Here is a 16,392-nt window from a genome sequence, read left to right as displayed (position 1 = left end):
GGAATAACAGATGATGTTTTCTTTAATGCAATCCTGTATTGTCGTTTTTAAACTAAAGATATATTACTTTTATAATTTGAAGGCCACAATTTTTTAAAAAGCAGTTACTTTTATTATTTCAAGCCAATTATTTTATTTATCCTCACTCCTAGTGAATATTCAGTAGCAGGAAAGTACCATGTAAACCAAAGTCCTAAAGCTTCATAGTTAAAAATCCTTCTGACACTACATGAAACAGACATTCCTCAGAAAGTCCGACTAAAATGTCTGTAACACAGCAAATGCTTAGTTTTCTGGATAAACTTGATGATAGTATGCAGACAATAATAAAATACATAGATAATCCCCAAGGCTTTATTTTGACACTAATTTTACCCTTTCAAAACACACACACACACACACACACACACACACACAACAAAAAACAACTTCTTTTATGAACTACTAACAAGTGGCAAAAGTAAATGAGATCATCTCCTTTTGTGTGTCCCCGATCCTCTCGCTACTCTATTTTAAGCATCTGATAAGGTGTCTAAAAAAGTGTCTATTATAAGATAAGCAGATTTAAAGCATTGATTCTCTCTGAAAATATTCGATTTGTTGCTGTTGCCTAATACCCTCTGAATCCAGATTTTAACTTCGCATACCTAAAGAGGCAACAATGGGGAGTTAGGTTCTCTTATCCCGGAAAGCTCTAATTTTTGGCCTCCCTAAACAGGCAGCATTATTTTATGTTTTATTCCAAATGAAAAACATATTTAGGAAAACACACACCCACAAAATTTGAAAGTTCCTATTAGAAAATAGATACTTTGAACAGTATTAAGAAAAATAGACTTAAAAAAAATTTTTACAATTCTCTTGCCCACAATTAAATCTGAATGTTCTCCTCAATTCTAAGAACATCTTTTACAGACACTTAAAGCTTTATGCTGCTGTGTAAGGAAACCTGAGTAGACTGGAGAAAAACTGAAAGGCCCATAATCTCATCACAAAGCGGCAGGGTCAAAAGGTAGAGGTCAGGGAACAGGGGAACAGGGTGAAAGTAGTTCCCACACTTGAGAAGAGACTATATCTCATTACTTAAGAAGACATTAAAAAACTATTCAGTGTGTTTACTAAAATAATGTAACCATTTACACTCTCCTTTAAGCGCCAAAGCAAATCTGAATTTTACAAAAGAGTTTCTTATTTTTAAGAGCAAGGTATTCAAGTTACTTCTTTTTCCCCTACCCACCAATCTCCCTCTCACATATACACCAATGCTTCAGCTGTCCCTCAAAGACTGACTTTCAACAAAATAGACTGATCTATTCAATAGAGTTCAATGGGACACAGAAATAAATACTAAATGTGCACACACGTCAACACACATTTCACATCAAGGCCTCTGCTCTCTAATGATTCAACAAATCATGTCTACTTCTTGGCCTTACGGCCACGTTCAGAAAAGCTAAATTTTAACTCCTGCTTAGAGAAGATTTCATTCCAGGGAAGAGCGAGCATGATTTTGTTAAACTTTCTGTAGGTGTAACATTTGTGCAGGAGACTCTATAATGACTCCTCTGGGGGCAATTATATCTGTGGGGACTCCAGGGGCTAGGACATTTGTCTGGGTATCTCTCTACTCTTTCTCACACTCTAGCCATAAAACGTGATTTTCCAAGTAGAAAAGAGGGTGCGAGAGAGCTCTATGAGATCAGGGAAAGAGGATTTTGAAATAACAGGTGTGGTTTTAAATTTTTGTTTTCCCCACTTTCCACCTTCCGCACACCCCCCCTGTAATTTAACCCTCTCCCCACTAGGCCCTTCCACCAGGGACAAGGGGTTTACAAGTGGTTCACAGTAAATGAGGCCTGATGGTCCTTCACTGTGAGGAATACACAAGATTTTACATTTGAGCACACACAGCTTTCATTTAAAATCAAACTGTAGCTAGGGCTGCCAATGGAAAAATAAGCACTGCCAGACAGGAGTGAGAACAACTAAACAAAATAACCTATTTTGGCATAATCACCTTAGTGGTACCAACGCCTGTGTTTTAATAAACTGTGAAATCACAGTCATTGTTCTCGTGAACAATGGCACAAAGCAAATGAAGCAGGAAAGCTCATTTCTCTGGAGCTGAGCCAGAATATTTTGAAATCCAGACAAAAGTTTATGTATTAAGAAAAAGAATACACTTGAGACAGGAGATGAGAAAGATTTTTAAACAATCTGTTATCTTGCTACCCCAGCCATTTAAATTTCCTTAAACTGAAGAGAAATTAACCTAGAAAATGAAACAAAAGCCTGTAGTCTAGAAGTGAATCATTCATACGCCTTACAGCTCTAACCAGTCCTGAAGTCCTACTGCTCTCACTCCTTACGGAAGCCACTGTCTCATTCGTGTGGAATTCCAGTTGATATGCTGGTGCTGATTCTTACCACAAAAAGCACACTCGTGTCAGGACACTGCACGAGAGATGCTCACTGCCCCTCCAAACAACTCCTGCCTCACCTGCCTCGGGAGAAATAACCTCTCCTTGCTATTTTAGTCCTGATCTACAGGGGGAAAAATGATATGAACTTAATACGTACAGAGAAAGAATTTTGTTGATCTAGCAAAATGTCCGTTTTCTCAAAGGACTGAGAGAGAAGGAAACGGAAAGAAACTGAAGGGATACTAGAAATAGGAAGTATGAAACCTGAAAAAGCTGTGGGAAATAAGAAACTCTTCCCAGTTTCTGCTGGCGGAGAAGGTAACTGGAGGATTCAATTAGACATTATAATTTCTTCACTATGAGGTTTTAATGACGCTGGAATTCTGGCCAAAAGCATATTCTTCTTCTACAGGTTTTTATAGAAAAGAGACAACCAAACTAGCAAAAGGAGGCAGGTTCATGAGGACTAAGGTGAAAATAAGGATAATCTTTGAAAAAGGAATTAGAAAAAAATAGTACAAAAGCCTGGTCTGAGCAAACCTGTACCAAGCTGTACTGAGGAACTAGTAAGACTATCGGAAACTTAATTTATATGTCACTTCTACATTCATGCTTCTTCAAACTATAGAATAATTTCCTGTGTTACACAAATGAGAGTAAAAGGGTGACATACTAGAAAAGAGGAAGACTGGCAGGAGCAAGAAAACATGGCCTTCAAAGCAGAAACCTGGATTCTCCAGGCCCGGGCAGGAGACATTATACAAAACAAGTGGATTTACATCACAAGGCCTCTGGGATCTAAAACAGCCCACTTAAAAATGTCTTTAAACTGGGTTTCACAGTTTAAAACCTAGCGGTCCGCACTGTATATAACAATTCAGCATGCTCATCCTCACAGCAGGGCTGAACTTAAAAGAGTCCACAACTCTAAAATTCTACATCATATTTTTGTACCATTCCATAGCTTCAAAGCTCTTTCCAAGACATCATCACATTTTATCATTGAAGAAAGTATCTAGAAACAATCTAGATTAGCCTAAGTGTTGAAAAACGGACTCTCAAGTATGTCCTCAGATTATGAACGATTTTCGTTTTTACATCTACAGGGAAGGGAAGCGTACAGACTACTTTTGCAGTGGCATTCCTAAGAGAATATGAGTATGTGCGAACTATTCACAGCGCATCAGTAACAGCAGCTTAGCAGTAGCCTTAACAAGATAGGCCTCCATCATGCCCACGGAATGCCACCTCTTTCTCTTCCATCCAATAAAAGCCCATAGGAATGGAAATGAGTGCGAGTGACATCACTGGAGGGAAGACCTTGAATCCATTCCATTTACAGAAAAACACGTATCATTTACACCTCAGTATTTCAACTATTGCTTATAATTGCTTGTGACCCAGCTCACAAATGGCAGGTCCACTAATGTGTCACTACCCAGCGGCTGAGGACAGCTAGTCTGCAGGCCTGGGAGGGGCAGCAGGACAGACTGGATACAGGCCCTCTGAAGCCAGACAGCCTGGGATGCAATCCCGTTTTGGCCTTTACTGTCTTTGAGTTTGGGCAACACCTCGCGGATCCTCAGCCTCCTTGTCTGTAAAATGGAAAATAACACCTTCAAGTTATTGTGAGGCTTAAAGATAATGTTTATAAATCACCAAACACAATTCATGACCCAATACACACTATTAATACTTTCAGAGCTACATCATATAAATGTGATTTCCTGGAGCTACCACTAACTTAATAGTGCTAGTACACAACTGGGAAAGTCATTTAAAGAAAGCATTATTTTAAAAAATACCTTTCTGTACCAGTGATGTATACAAGTTTACAGAAAAATTAAAAGGTATTAACTCAAGAAACCCGTGTTAATTAAATAATTACAATATTTTAATTAGACTACAGTTAGTAAATGTCATGGATTCTTGGGAAAGGTGCAGGGATGTCTGAGAAAGCAACTCTTTCATGTTCTTCCAGCCTTATAATGTGCTGTCTCAGCAGCGTAGAAAATGGTTCCACTTCTATTCCTAGAATTCTCAGTTCCTACCTGCTTACACGCAGCCAACCATCTTTGCATTCTGTTTGAAAAGTAATGTGGAAAAGACAGTCTCATACTGAAAATTTTTGAAATCTCTGGCTAAAAGGTCATTATATGGTGACATCTTAAAAAGTCAAGCCTTAGGCGGAACAGAACATTACACCATGCACAATAAAGACAAAACATAGAAGGAAAAAATATATAAAGAATTAAGCTTTACAGAAATAAAGCACGCAACTGACTAACCATGCCCAAAGCTGATGTGGATGCCCGTGACGAAGGAAACTGAATGCCATTTCCTAAGATATTCTCGTAAAACCACAACTGATGCTACAAGCGCTCTTTAATACAACCACTTTCTGAAATTTCATAAACACTACCCACCATTTACGTGTTCATCACGTGGCATTAATTTATAAATAAATAAGACATGTTATTTGCTTAAAAAAAAATCAAAGCCTTGCTAATATCTGCATGTTCGCTAGCGTAACGGTGGTAAAGAAAAAAAGGGTTACTAATTTTATTTATAATAGCTTATTTCAAGAGGGCAGGAATAGGCTAATAAATATAATAGACAGAAGAAATTTTAGTAGCTTACCACAAAGCTGATATATACCTTTTTAAAAAATTAATAATTCATCCACACTCTTGCTTCTTCATCAATCTCAAGCTTCCCATAAAAAAAAAAAAGCAACGAAACCTCTAGCTTCCACTTTAGAGGTTATAAACCCACACATAAATCAAAACCTACTAACTTTTATTGTCAGTAACAAAAGGATAAGTTATATTTTTGTCCATCTCAAATTATCTCATCCACTTAGTCGAACAATCTATTTAAGTCCCTATTATGGGTCAGGCACTATCTTGGTGACTGTACAATAATAAACAAGAGAGACAGAGGTCCCACCCTTTAGCAGCCAGCCAACAATATTGGGGAAGACTGACATTACAAAGTAGAGAAATGCATTTACAATGTATCGTCAGGTACCAGTAAGTGCTATGAGGAAAATTGAGCAGGGTGACTGGCAAGAATGGGGAGGCAGGGGAAGGAAGGACACCATTATACAGAATGGCCTGGGAAGGCTGCCCTGAGGAGGTAACGTGCGTGCAGAAACTCGAACGCTGAGAAGAAGCCAATCTTGCAAAGATGTAGGGCTATACTGTCTAACAGGGTAGCCACTGGCCTGGCCACATGCGGCTACTGAACACTGGAAATGTGGCTAGTCCAAACTGAAACAGGCTGTGTTAAATATATACTAGATTTTGAAGATCTAGTTAAAAAAAAAAGAAGTATCTCATTAATAATTTTTATGTTATGTTGAAATAATATCATTGATGCATAAATAAAATCATTAAAATTAATATCACCTGTTTCTTTTTACTTTTTAAATGTGGCTACTAGAAAATTTAAAATTACAAATGCATCTCACATTTTATAATGGATGATGCCAGTCTAGGGGAGAGGATGCCCGGGAGGGAACAGAAGATGAACAGGCCATGAGACAAGAAGCAACTTGCTGTGTTTAAGGACCTGCAGGAAATCTGACGTAAAAAATCCAACATAAAATACAACGAAAAAGTGATCCAGTCAGAAGAGGATGCAAAGGAAGGCAGAGGCCAGATCATGAAGAGCTTTGTAAACCAGGGTGTTATAGACTAAATATCTGTGTCCCCCCAAAATTATCATGATGAGGTGGGGCCTTTGGGAGGTACTTAGGTCATAAGGGTAGAGCCCCCATGAATGGGATTTGTGTCCATATAAAAGAGACCCCAGGGATCACCCTCACTCCTTCTACGTAAGAAGACCATGTATGAACCAGGTAGAGGACTCTCCCCAGACACCGGATCTGCTGGCACCTTGATCTTGGACTTCCCAGCCTCCAGAAATTTGTTTATGAGCCACCCAGTCTATGGGTGGCAGCCCAAACAAAGACACAGGGTAAAGAGTTTGAATCTTAATCTGAATACAAAAGAAGCTACTTAAGAATTTTAAGTGGAAAAAAATTATTGTAAGATCCCATCAGCTATTCTGTAGAGAACCGGCAGGATCACCCATACTACTAGAATACAGACTTCTAGAGATGATCTAAGATGGTCATTTCAAACAGGGGTTCCTGGATCCCTAAGAGTCCATGTAGGTAGAATCCATGAACTGATATTAACATTTCAAAAAATGTATTAAGAATTGCACCTCTCCTGTAAAGGGAAATGCATAGACTGATTTGTTTTCCTTTCCGTGTAGCAGAAATAATTACTTGATCAGTCCTCATGTGGTATATGTGGTATATATTCATCGTCACGTTTTTATGTCATTTAGGGTTAATTTTCGTATTAACTGATGCATTTAGTTTTTTTACTGAAAAACAATTTCAGGCCCATGGAACAGAAAGCGGTGATATGTTCAGAAATCAGTCATCTCACTTAACCCCTTCAAGACAAATGAAAACACTGAGGCCCACAGCTGTCCTAAATGACAGGTTAGGACTGAAATCTCGGCTTCTGACTATGTGTCCAGCTTTAACTACTGTTCTCACTGTCCTTCCAGCCAAGGTTTTACAAGCAATCAGACATTCCTTTTAAAAATTATAAACTTATCTAAGGACAAGTAACAATTCATGCTAAGAAAAGATAGATAAAACCCAGTAAGAAGAACAAAGAGGTTAAAAAACTTAAAAGTGTTTTTTTATTTATATATACATTAATAAAAATAAAAGTAACATCAAATACCTACTCTTCCAATTTTTTTGAAAAATAAATGTAGGAGTGCATGCAAGAGACATTATTGGTGCTGGCCATCAGAAGAGACAAGCGAGGTCAAGTCATGAAGGTCATAAATACCAGTAGTCTCCCTCTTAATTATCTTTCCTACCGTGTTGCCACGAAAATAAGACCTAGCAAGACAATCAGTTCTAATGCGTCTTTTGGAGCAAAAATTAATATAAGACTCGGTCTTATTTTAATATAAGACCGGGTCTTATAACAGAACAGAACAGAACGGAACGGAATGGAACGGAACGGAACAGAACAGAACACAACATAACACAACATAACGTAACACTGGGTCTTATGTTAATTCTTGCTCCAAAAGACGCATTAGAGCTGATTGCCCAGCTAGGTCTTATGTTTAGGGAAACACGGTACATAGAGGATTTAAAAGGTAGTCTCATTTGATTATAAGGTTATCCACATAGGGTTCCTATACTAGTAGATTTCATGATCTGTATGATACAGTGTATATTACTAAGGAGGAAGCAAAGGTAGTGGTTATGGGCATAAATCGATCACGTCAGACAGACCTTCAATCCAGGTTTCTGGCTTATTATATCAACCTGCGTTAAATACTTAAACTCCCTAGCCTCAGTTTCTTCATCTGTAAAACACAGAAAATAGTGCCACCTCCGAAGGTTGTTGTCACGATTAAATGAGGTAGTAACTATGAAGCATTTAACTATGAAGCTTGGCATGTAGAAAGCACTGAATAAATGTTGGTTATCTTATTATTGCTATTTCATTGTAGATTCTTACAGAATGGTGACTGTCACCTGTATACTCCACAACCTGGCACACTATAAGCATATAACACTGAATAATTAATCCAAAGTATAATAGCTAGTTATGCTTACCAAAACAAAATTTAGATCATTATCCACCAACAATGTTAAGGGTCTGGAGATATGGCACTTGCTTCCTAAAGTACCTTATGAAGGAACTGTCTTTACCCTCCAATAAATGTTTTCTTCCATATGGCGCTTCATGGAAATTACGATTAATAGTGCATTGTATTCTTAATACATGCATTTACTGCATTACTTGCATTACTCCAGCAGTGTCCGTGACCAGCAGTGGAAATATAAGCAAAAGCATATACTCAGAAACGTCAGAACAGTCTGTCACCACACCTCAGCAGCAGATACACTTGCACTCCTCCAGCCCCCTGTATCTCTGCCCCCACCCCATCCCCTTTCACTAATAACAATTTTCTCCTCCTCCAAAGACTCGTATGTTTCTCCGTCCTCCCCTTTCCCTCCACATCGCATCTTTTCTGATCTGTCCTGCATTAACACACAGAGCAGATGCCTGAGCCCTGGGGTTATCACAGGGAGTTTAGCTGCACTCACTGTTGGACCAATTTCACCATAGAGAACTTTTTATTCCCAGTGGATTTTAAAAACCAAGTTATCAATATACCATAGCAACTAAATCTTAAATCTTCTTTGGCCTCATTAGAATGGAGGCTGATTCTTGTAATATTACTTTTTCCTCAGCTCCCCAGTTACCAGGCCTGACCATCCAACCTCCCAAACATAACCTACTGTGGGCCTTGGATGTCAGCAAAGCTAACAACTGAGGCAGTACCAGCGGCGGTCAGACCGGGGCCACTCCTACCCCACCGAAACCTGGCCACTATTTTTCAAAGACACACTTTAGCACAGTCTTGACTAGGATATTCAGTCTGGACTAAGGGCAAGCCTTAAGTGCTTGCTGAACTCAAGTCAAGTCATCTTTTTTTCTGAGCTTAAATAACTACGGAGTGTAGTGTACTAGAACCACCAGGTGTCTGTGGCTGGTCAAATGTGACCTCTGAGAGGGCCCTTCATCTCTCAGCCTTGGTTCTTCTATGTAAACGATGTCTAAGGTCCCTTCCAGAACTACTGTGGCATGATACTCTGCCAGTCTCAACTAAATTTTTTATCTGAATTTAGACCATGTCTCCACCGCCCCTAAGCTCTTCTGGAAACCACACCCAAGATAACCAAAGCTAAAAATAAACAGCTAGAGACACCAAGAAAGAGGGCTAAACAAAGGCCTGTGGCAGGAATCTCACCCATCTGACTTCAGTATCTATCAGGAGATCTGAATCCAGCGACCATGGGAATGCTTTAAGAATGTTCTGCTCACCACAGAATTTGTAGACGCGTACATAAACTTCACATTCATTCACTTATTAATCACGGTGTACTATGTACAACGTACTATGAAAGAGAGAGGCAAAGACCCTTCCCTCTTGGGGACTTGCATATTTATGTTACTTGAACAAAAGTCTAAATACATCCTTCATTTTTCCACTGCCTAAAAGATTTGTTGCTATAGATCAAGACCCATAAGTTCCTACAGCTAGGTCTTAGATGAAATGAGCCATAAAAGAAATTTTCAAAATGACATCTGCCTTCCTTCACATCAACTAATTCCAACAACTTACTCCTACTTACACCTCTTTTTTGTATCTTTAACATTTAAAGGAAATTTAAACATTTCTGCTTTAGCACTTGACATTTTTGTTTATGGATGAGGTGTATCTTGAAAATGTACAGTGAACAGGAGAAGCACAACAGCTAATACGTGCTAGAAAAAGAACAATGGCCAGCCCAGTGGCTCAGGCAGTTAGAGCTCCATGCTCCTAACTCCGAAGGCTGCCGGTTCTATTCCCACATGGGCCAGTAGGCTCTCAACCATAAGGTTGCCAGTTCAATTCTTCGAGTCCCGCAAGGGATGGTGGGCTCTGCCCCCTGCAACTAAGATTGAACACGGCACATTGAGCTGAGCTGCCTCCCAGATGGCTCAGTTGGTTGGAACGCAGGCTCTCAACCACAAGGCTGCCAGTTCAATTCTTCGAGTCCCGCAAGGGATGGTGGGCTCTGCCCCCTGCAACTAAGATTGAACACAGCACCTTGAGCTGAGCTGCCGCTGAGCTCCCAGATGGCTCAGTTGGCTGGAGCGCGGGCTCTCAACCATAAGGTTGCCAGTTCGATTCCTCGAGTCCTGCAAGGGATGGTGGGCTGTGTCCCCTGCAACTAGCAACGGCAACTGGACCTAGAGCTGAGCTGCGCCCTCCACAACTAAGATTGAAAGGACAACTTGACTTGGAGGGAAGTCCCGGAAGTACGCACTATTCCCCAATAAAGTCCTGGTCCCCTTCCCCAATAAAATCTTTAAAAAAAGAAAAAAAGAACAATGGGTAATATCAGTCAGTATAACTGTATATGTATATACATGCATATATGTGTACATGTGTATATACTGTGTGTGTGTGTCCCTGTAAAATTTCTGGGTCCTCCATTAAAAAATATTTTTTATTTATATATTTAAATTATTTTTATCTATTAAGAGACCTATTTGAGATGAAAGAAATCTTTTCTACTATTGGTAAAGCTGGGCTTTACTGGGAGGAGTGTCCACAAAACAATTTAAAGTCCTGACAACTTTATCATAAGATCCTAGTCTATTTAATTGTGACTCTATCATATGGTTTGTGTCCTTAATTTGATTTCAATGTTCTACCACCAGCAGAGTATAAATTCTAGGAATATGTGCATGTTAATAAAATGTCTATAAGGTAATTGATAGAATTTATGCTTACTATAAGTCAATTAAGACCTTCTGCAGGCAGGGTGACAACTTGCTAAGAAACAGTGTAATAAAAATAGATCATCAGTTCCAGAAGAGTAAACTAGAAACTTAACTATGATTAACTTTGAAATTAAAGCAGCAAAACAGAGACAACCTTCTGACTAATTTGCCTAACTCGCTGGTCTTGTTTCCTGATCCTCACATGTACCTCTATAGAAATAGTCAAGAAGATTGCTAGTTGGGAACACAATATTACATTTTCCTGTTTTCCTCTCATCTTCTGGTTACACTTCTTAATCTCTTTAGAAATGTCTCCTCTTCATCCTCCCCACCTCTGAATGTTGGAGTGTCTCTGGGATGCAATCCTTGATCCTCTTCTCACTCTCACTCCCTGGGTAATGGTACCCGTTTTCATGGCTTTCAATTTATATCTAAATATAAATTTAGACCCCTGAGATGTCTTGCCAACCGGATAGTTCCATCTGAATGTCTAAGGGGCACCTCAAACATTAACAGGCCCAAAACTGAACTAATCTTCTCCAGCCTGTTTCTTCATCACAGTCTTCCTATTTCAGTAAACAGAGATAATTGTTTAGGCTGAAACTCAGAGTCATCTTGAATCATTTTCTTTGAATATAAATACCACATCTAGTTCATCAGCAAGTCCTGCTGGTTCTACCTTCAAAATATATCTAGCTTATTAACACTTCACTACTACCGCCTTGGTACAAGCCACCAATACCTCTCACTTAGAAGGTGGAAAAGAGCCTCCTAATTGGTCTACCTCTATCCTTGCCGGTGATATAGTCTAGTCGACATGGCAGCCACAGCAGTCCTTTTAGAGGACACATCAAATCTTGTCATTACACTGCTCAAAACCTTCTAGTGCTTTCCCATCTCAGAGTAAAAGCCTGACAATTGTCTATGAGGCCCTACACAAGCTGCCCTACCCTTTCTCTATGGTCGTATCTATTACTCTCCCCTTCACTCAGCTCCAACCACACTGGCCTCCTTGCTGTTACCTGCACAAACGAGGCACTATCCCACCTCAGGTCTTTGCCCGTGCTATTTCATCTGCCTACAATGCTGTTCCCCAAGAAAATCCACGTGGTTTACTTCCAAGAACCCTTCAGGGCTCTGTTCAAATGTCAACTTATCTGTAAGGCTTCCCTAACCATCTTATTTAAAATCGTAACCCCATCACCCAACCATTCTGCTCCCATTACCCTAGCCTCATTTCCCTGCTTTATAGCATGTATTTACATCTGGCAAACTATATATTTTCATTATTTGTTTACACTAGAATGTAAGTATTATAATGGTAGGGATATTTTTTATTGCTTTGTTCACAGCTGTTCCCAGTGCCTAGAACACACCTAGAAAAAAAATCTGCACCTCAAGACTTTCAAAAACCTTTCATTCAACTACAGAGGGTGCCAAAAAAAAGTATACACATTTTAAGATAACATCTCTTAAAATGTGTATACACTTTTGTTGATACTTGAATATTATCAAGCAAAATGTTATTTCAAAACACCAAGTGTTATGAGGAACAGAAATTTCAAACCATCACCCATACTCATGCATAGTAAGTACTGCAAAAGGAAAAGCCAGCTTGTGTCTAAAAAAATGCATTAAAAATTAATTTTTTTACTGTTTAATTTTGTTAAAGGCATTTGCACTGTGCCTAAAGAGTCCCAAGCCACACCTACAGGTGTTGTTTTAGCTTAACTAGGCATACATACTTGAGATGGAAAAGAAAAAAAATACAGGCTTGTCCCTTTCATCAGTCACCAGTGACAGAAGGCCTCCAAGTGGACCTGGTGCCACAAATGTTAGAATGTTTAGGGAAGACGGAATTCTAGAAAATAAAATAACCCCTTCACCAACCCCAAAAGAGGGATCTCTCTAAATTCTCCTGCAGACATTTTTTCTGACTTTCTACCCCTCAATATAGCCAAAATTAATATGTACATGAAATCTTAATTGAAGAAATAACATGATTACATAATTACACATACAGAAAAACCTGGTACTCATTCCTCCTTTTCAAAAAAATTTTAACTAAAACTTACTTATAGTTTTTCTTGAAAACGTTTTGCTGTGAAACTGACTTAAAAAGATACTCACTTAGCTAAGACGTGGGTTGATGGGTACTGTATCTTAAGGCTGAACAGTTTTGTTTACTATTGTTTAGTAGTTAACACATTCTTCCCAGCCCCCACCCACTCAAAAAGAAGAGTCGGGGGAAAAATACACATTGGTGCAATCAGTAAGGAACGTTGTGTCCAAAGGAAGCCGTTCTGAAGGGCTATGACCTGTTTAACACTGACACAGATAAAGTTCAGGAGGTAGATGTCACTGGTCTCACCCATTAAAAAAAATCAAGATTCAGATCCAAGAAGGCAAGCGGAAAGGAAAAGGCGTGAAAAATGAAATCAGTCGTTTCTCCTCGGCCTCCTCTTGACACTGTGCACTCTCCTCCCCCCACCCCCACCATCCTTTAAAGGCCCTTTTCCCAGCGTCGGTTCCCCAGCTCAACCCTGCACTGCGCCATCAAATGAGTCAAGGGGAAGGACCGAAGCCCCTCCAGGAAAACCCAGGCAGTAACACACGGTGCGCCCAACAGAGAGAAAAATATCCCACTACTAAAACTCGGGAACAGTGTACACAGTGTCACCAAAGCATCGTGCCGGTCACCAGCGGTCAAAGGTCTTCGTCAGCTCCATGACATTGCCAAATCGATAAGATTCCAAAAGGTGACTCGACCGTCATCGCAGAACCCGAAGCGGGAGGCGGCGCTGACCGGGAACAGTCAGGGATGAAGTCCAACTAGCCTCCCTCCCTGCGCTCGCCTCGCGGGGCCACTACCGCCCCGGTAGGGGCTCGCCCCGCAGCCCAGCGCTCTCCCGCATCCCCTCCCTCGAGGGGTCCCGAGCGCCGCGTCACGCGTCGGGCTGAAACTTCGCAGCCGGGGCACAGAGGGTGTGGGGTGGGGGCGGGATACACGGGATCGCAGCAAGGCAGGGGAGTTAACGCGCCCGGTGACTCACTGGCCGCCTCCGTGTGCAGCTGCAGGCGAGGGGGCCCGCGTGCCGGTGGGGGCATTGCCCTCGGGATCACCCCCGCCCCTGCCTCCGCGCCCGTTATTAATAACCCCGCGCCCAGAGGCAAAAGCCCGCAGCAGGCGCTCTGGGCGGCGCGGCGCCCGTGGGCTTAGGAGCGCACCCTGCAAGTGGAATAAATAACAATGTCATTAAATCGCTGCCCGAGCGCTCGGCCGGCCGGGAAACGGGCGCTGCCGGGAGCTGACTTTGTCTGGAGCCCGCACCCCGCCTTCCTTGCGTCCCCCGCGTTCCTCAGGGAACCTCCGCACCGCCACAGCCCGGCCTTACCCGCCAGCTCATCGGGCTCCAGCCCGCTGTCCGCGTCGATCCCGCACAGCACGAAGTAGTGCGCGAAGCGGCAGGCGGCCGGGGAGGAGCCCGGGCCGGGCGTCGCGCCGCTCCCGCTCATCCCGGCCGCGCTGCTCCTGCCGCCGCCGCCGCCGCTCTGGAAGGCTAGAAGCCGAGGCTGCTGCTCGGGCTGCGGTCTCCGCGTGCCCGTCCTAGGGCGACACCGGCGCGCCCATGGCCGCGCAGCCGCCGCTCGTTACCGCAGCTTCACTCCTCGCTCAGCGCCGGGGAAGCGGCCGCGGGCTCGCGCCCAGTGGTTCCCGATCTCGACCCGGGTCCCGGCGGGGAGGGGCGCGCAGGGGGAGTGTCGGCGTGAGAGGCTCGCGCCGCCGCAGCTGCGCTAGTGAGCTGGGAGCTACTGCGTCTGGCGCCCGCCGGTCAGCTGAGCGGCGCGCTGGCTGTAGGCGCGCGGGGAGGGCGGGGGCGCCCAGGACCAGCGCGTGGAGCTGGTGAAGGGGGGGCGGAGGGAGGGCGCGCGCGCGAAGAGCACGCGTTTCGCCCGTGCGCGCGCGCGCCCAGCGGGCTACGGGGGAGCGCCCGGCGCGGGCGCGATTCGTGCCAGCCAGCCAGGGCTGCGGCGCAGGGGGCGACCACACGCAGACACGCCTCCTGACCTCCAGCCGACTAGAGGGTTAGCCACAGAGCGGCATTCCGCCTTCTAAAGGGATGCTACCTATCCTAATGTTAAAAAATAAAAATAAATAAATGCAGCTTTAGGGAGGGTTAACAGCCGCTCTGAGATCGTTTCCCACAACGGTCTGGACCATCAACATCTTTTAAACTGTGGCATGATCAGATGCCTATCTCGTTTTAAGATCCTAGTCCTTAAATCCTCCAAGCCTTCGTCCCCATTCACAAGCAATCCTTCCTCAGTGAATTGGTGACAGCTCAGCGGTGGGAGAAAAACCAAAAACAAAAAACCTCAATACCCACAAAGCGTTGAGACTTATAAAAGGACTACCACTGCCAACTTCCCCTCATCCCGCCCCCCAATTCCGTAATTTATCCTGACATTTTCCAGGTCAGTGTAAAATAGCCAAGGCGCTCTAGTTCCCCAGCTCTGTACTCATTTGATATTATCAGCTCTCCCTGCAGGTACAATAGGAGACTGATAAGGCAACAGGAATTAGACTCTGAACTCTGATCCTCACAAGGCCGTGGCTTTCTTACCCTGCTCTTTCCTCTGATTATCCCTTATTCAGGTGGAGCTCACCCACTAGTTCTTATTCCTTCAAGGTGAAAAGTTGAATGGATTCCATCTCCACATTGTCATCCCTTCCATACCATTCCCTACTCTCTTCTTTCCGGATTTGGGTATAAGGTGGGGTGGTGATGGGGCATCATGAAAATTGTAGACACACAAGCAAACCTTCCAGGGAAGTAGACAGAAAAGGAACCTCAATTATTTGACTGAATGATGTTCTTCCTGGGAGATATTTATGCATGCATACCCTCATTTACTGTAGTTTGTATCCTCATTTTCTCCCGCTTCAATTTTGAAATGTAAGAAAAAAATCAAGAAATCAGGGTAAGGATAATTGACACAGCCAGGATAATTGACCTTTAGCTCCTATTGCACCCTGCACTTTTCCTTCAAAACACTTGTAATGACTTTTTCTGTGTCTGTCTTCTTCGCTGGATTGTAAACTCCACAGAGCCCGAGTCATGCTCTCTGGTTCATCATATTTCTAGTATCTAGCAGAACCCTGGGTCCACCTAGCCCCTCACCTTATATTTATTGAATGAATGAAAGAAGGGTAGTTATCTAGGTAACAACAAGTTGTTGATGCTACTAGGAAAATACACAAACTTTAATATCTGTAACATATTTATGAACATGTACTCATTTGCTGTTGTACAATTATTGCTTTTCTTCATATAGAGGATACTGAAATATGTAAAAAGAAATTTCACTCATAAGGAGGGAAGGGAGTGACTGGGCGTATATGTGTTTCTCCTATTTTTGGTGACAGCTTCTTATGGAATGTTTGTTAGATTCTAGACTAATCAAACAAAGCACAATAGAAAACTAATTTACTGTTTGCACTAGCCATGAGACATGTCACTTTTTGTTCATTTGAGAAGTAACTGATTTATGAGGTTGTAAGTCCTGCATTAATGTTT

The 16,392-nt window shown here is 42.3% G+C and overlaps 1 protein-coding gene across 4 annotated transcripts in view; it reads right to left on the bottom strand.

Moving 5' to 3' along the window:
* The window catches only part of DENND5B (DENN domain containing 5B), a 152,761-nt gene extending 138,055 nt beyond the window's left edge, over positions 1-14,706 (bottom strand). For 2 of the 4 annotated variants that reach the window (XM_019736908.2, XM_019736918.2), the window contains exon 1: positions 14,209-14,704. In XM_019736908.2, coding sequence (XP_019592467.1) covers positions 14,209-14,329 — 121 coding nt within the window. In that variant the 5' untranslated portion in view covers positions 14,330-14,704. Of the gene's footprint in view, positions 1-14,208 lie in introns of all 4 variants that reach the window. The other 2 variants (XM_019736890.2, XM_019736899.2) reach the window with 2 other exon arrangements.
* Between the last annotated feature and the right edge of the window lie 1,686 nt (positions 14,707-16,392).

Source organism: Rhinolophus sinicus, linkage group LG02 (assembly GCF_036562045.2).
Source record: "Rhinolophus sinicus isolate RSC01 linkage group LG02, ASM3656204v1, whole genome shotgun sequence".
NCBI lineage: Eukaryota > Metazoa > Chordata > Mammalia > Chiroptera > Rhinolophidae > Rhinolophus > Rhinolophus sinicus.
This window is presented reverse-complemented; position numbering and strand designations above follow the sequence as displayed.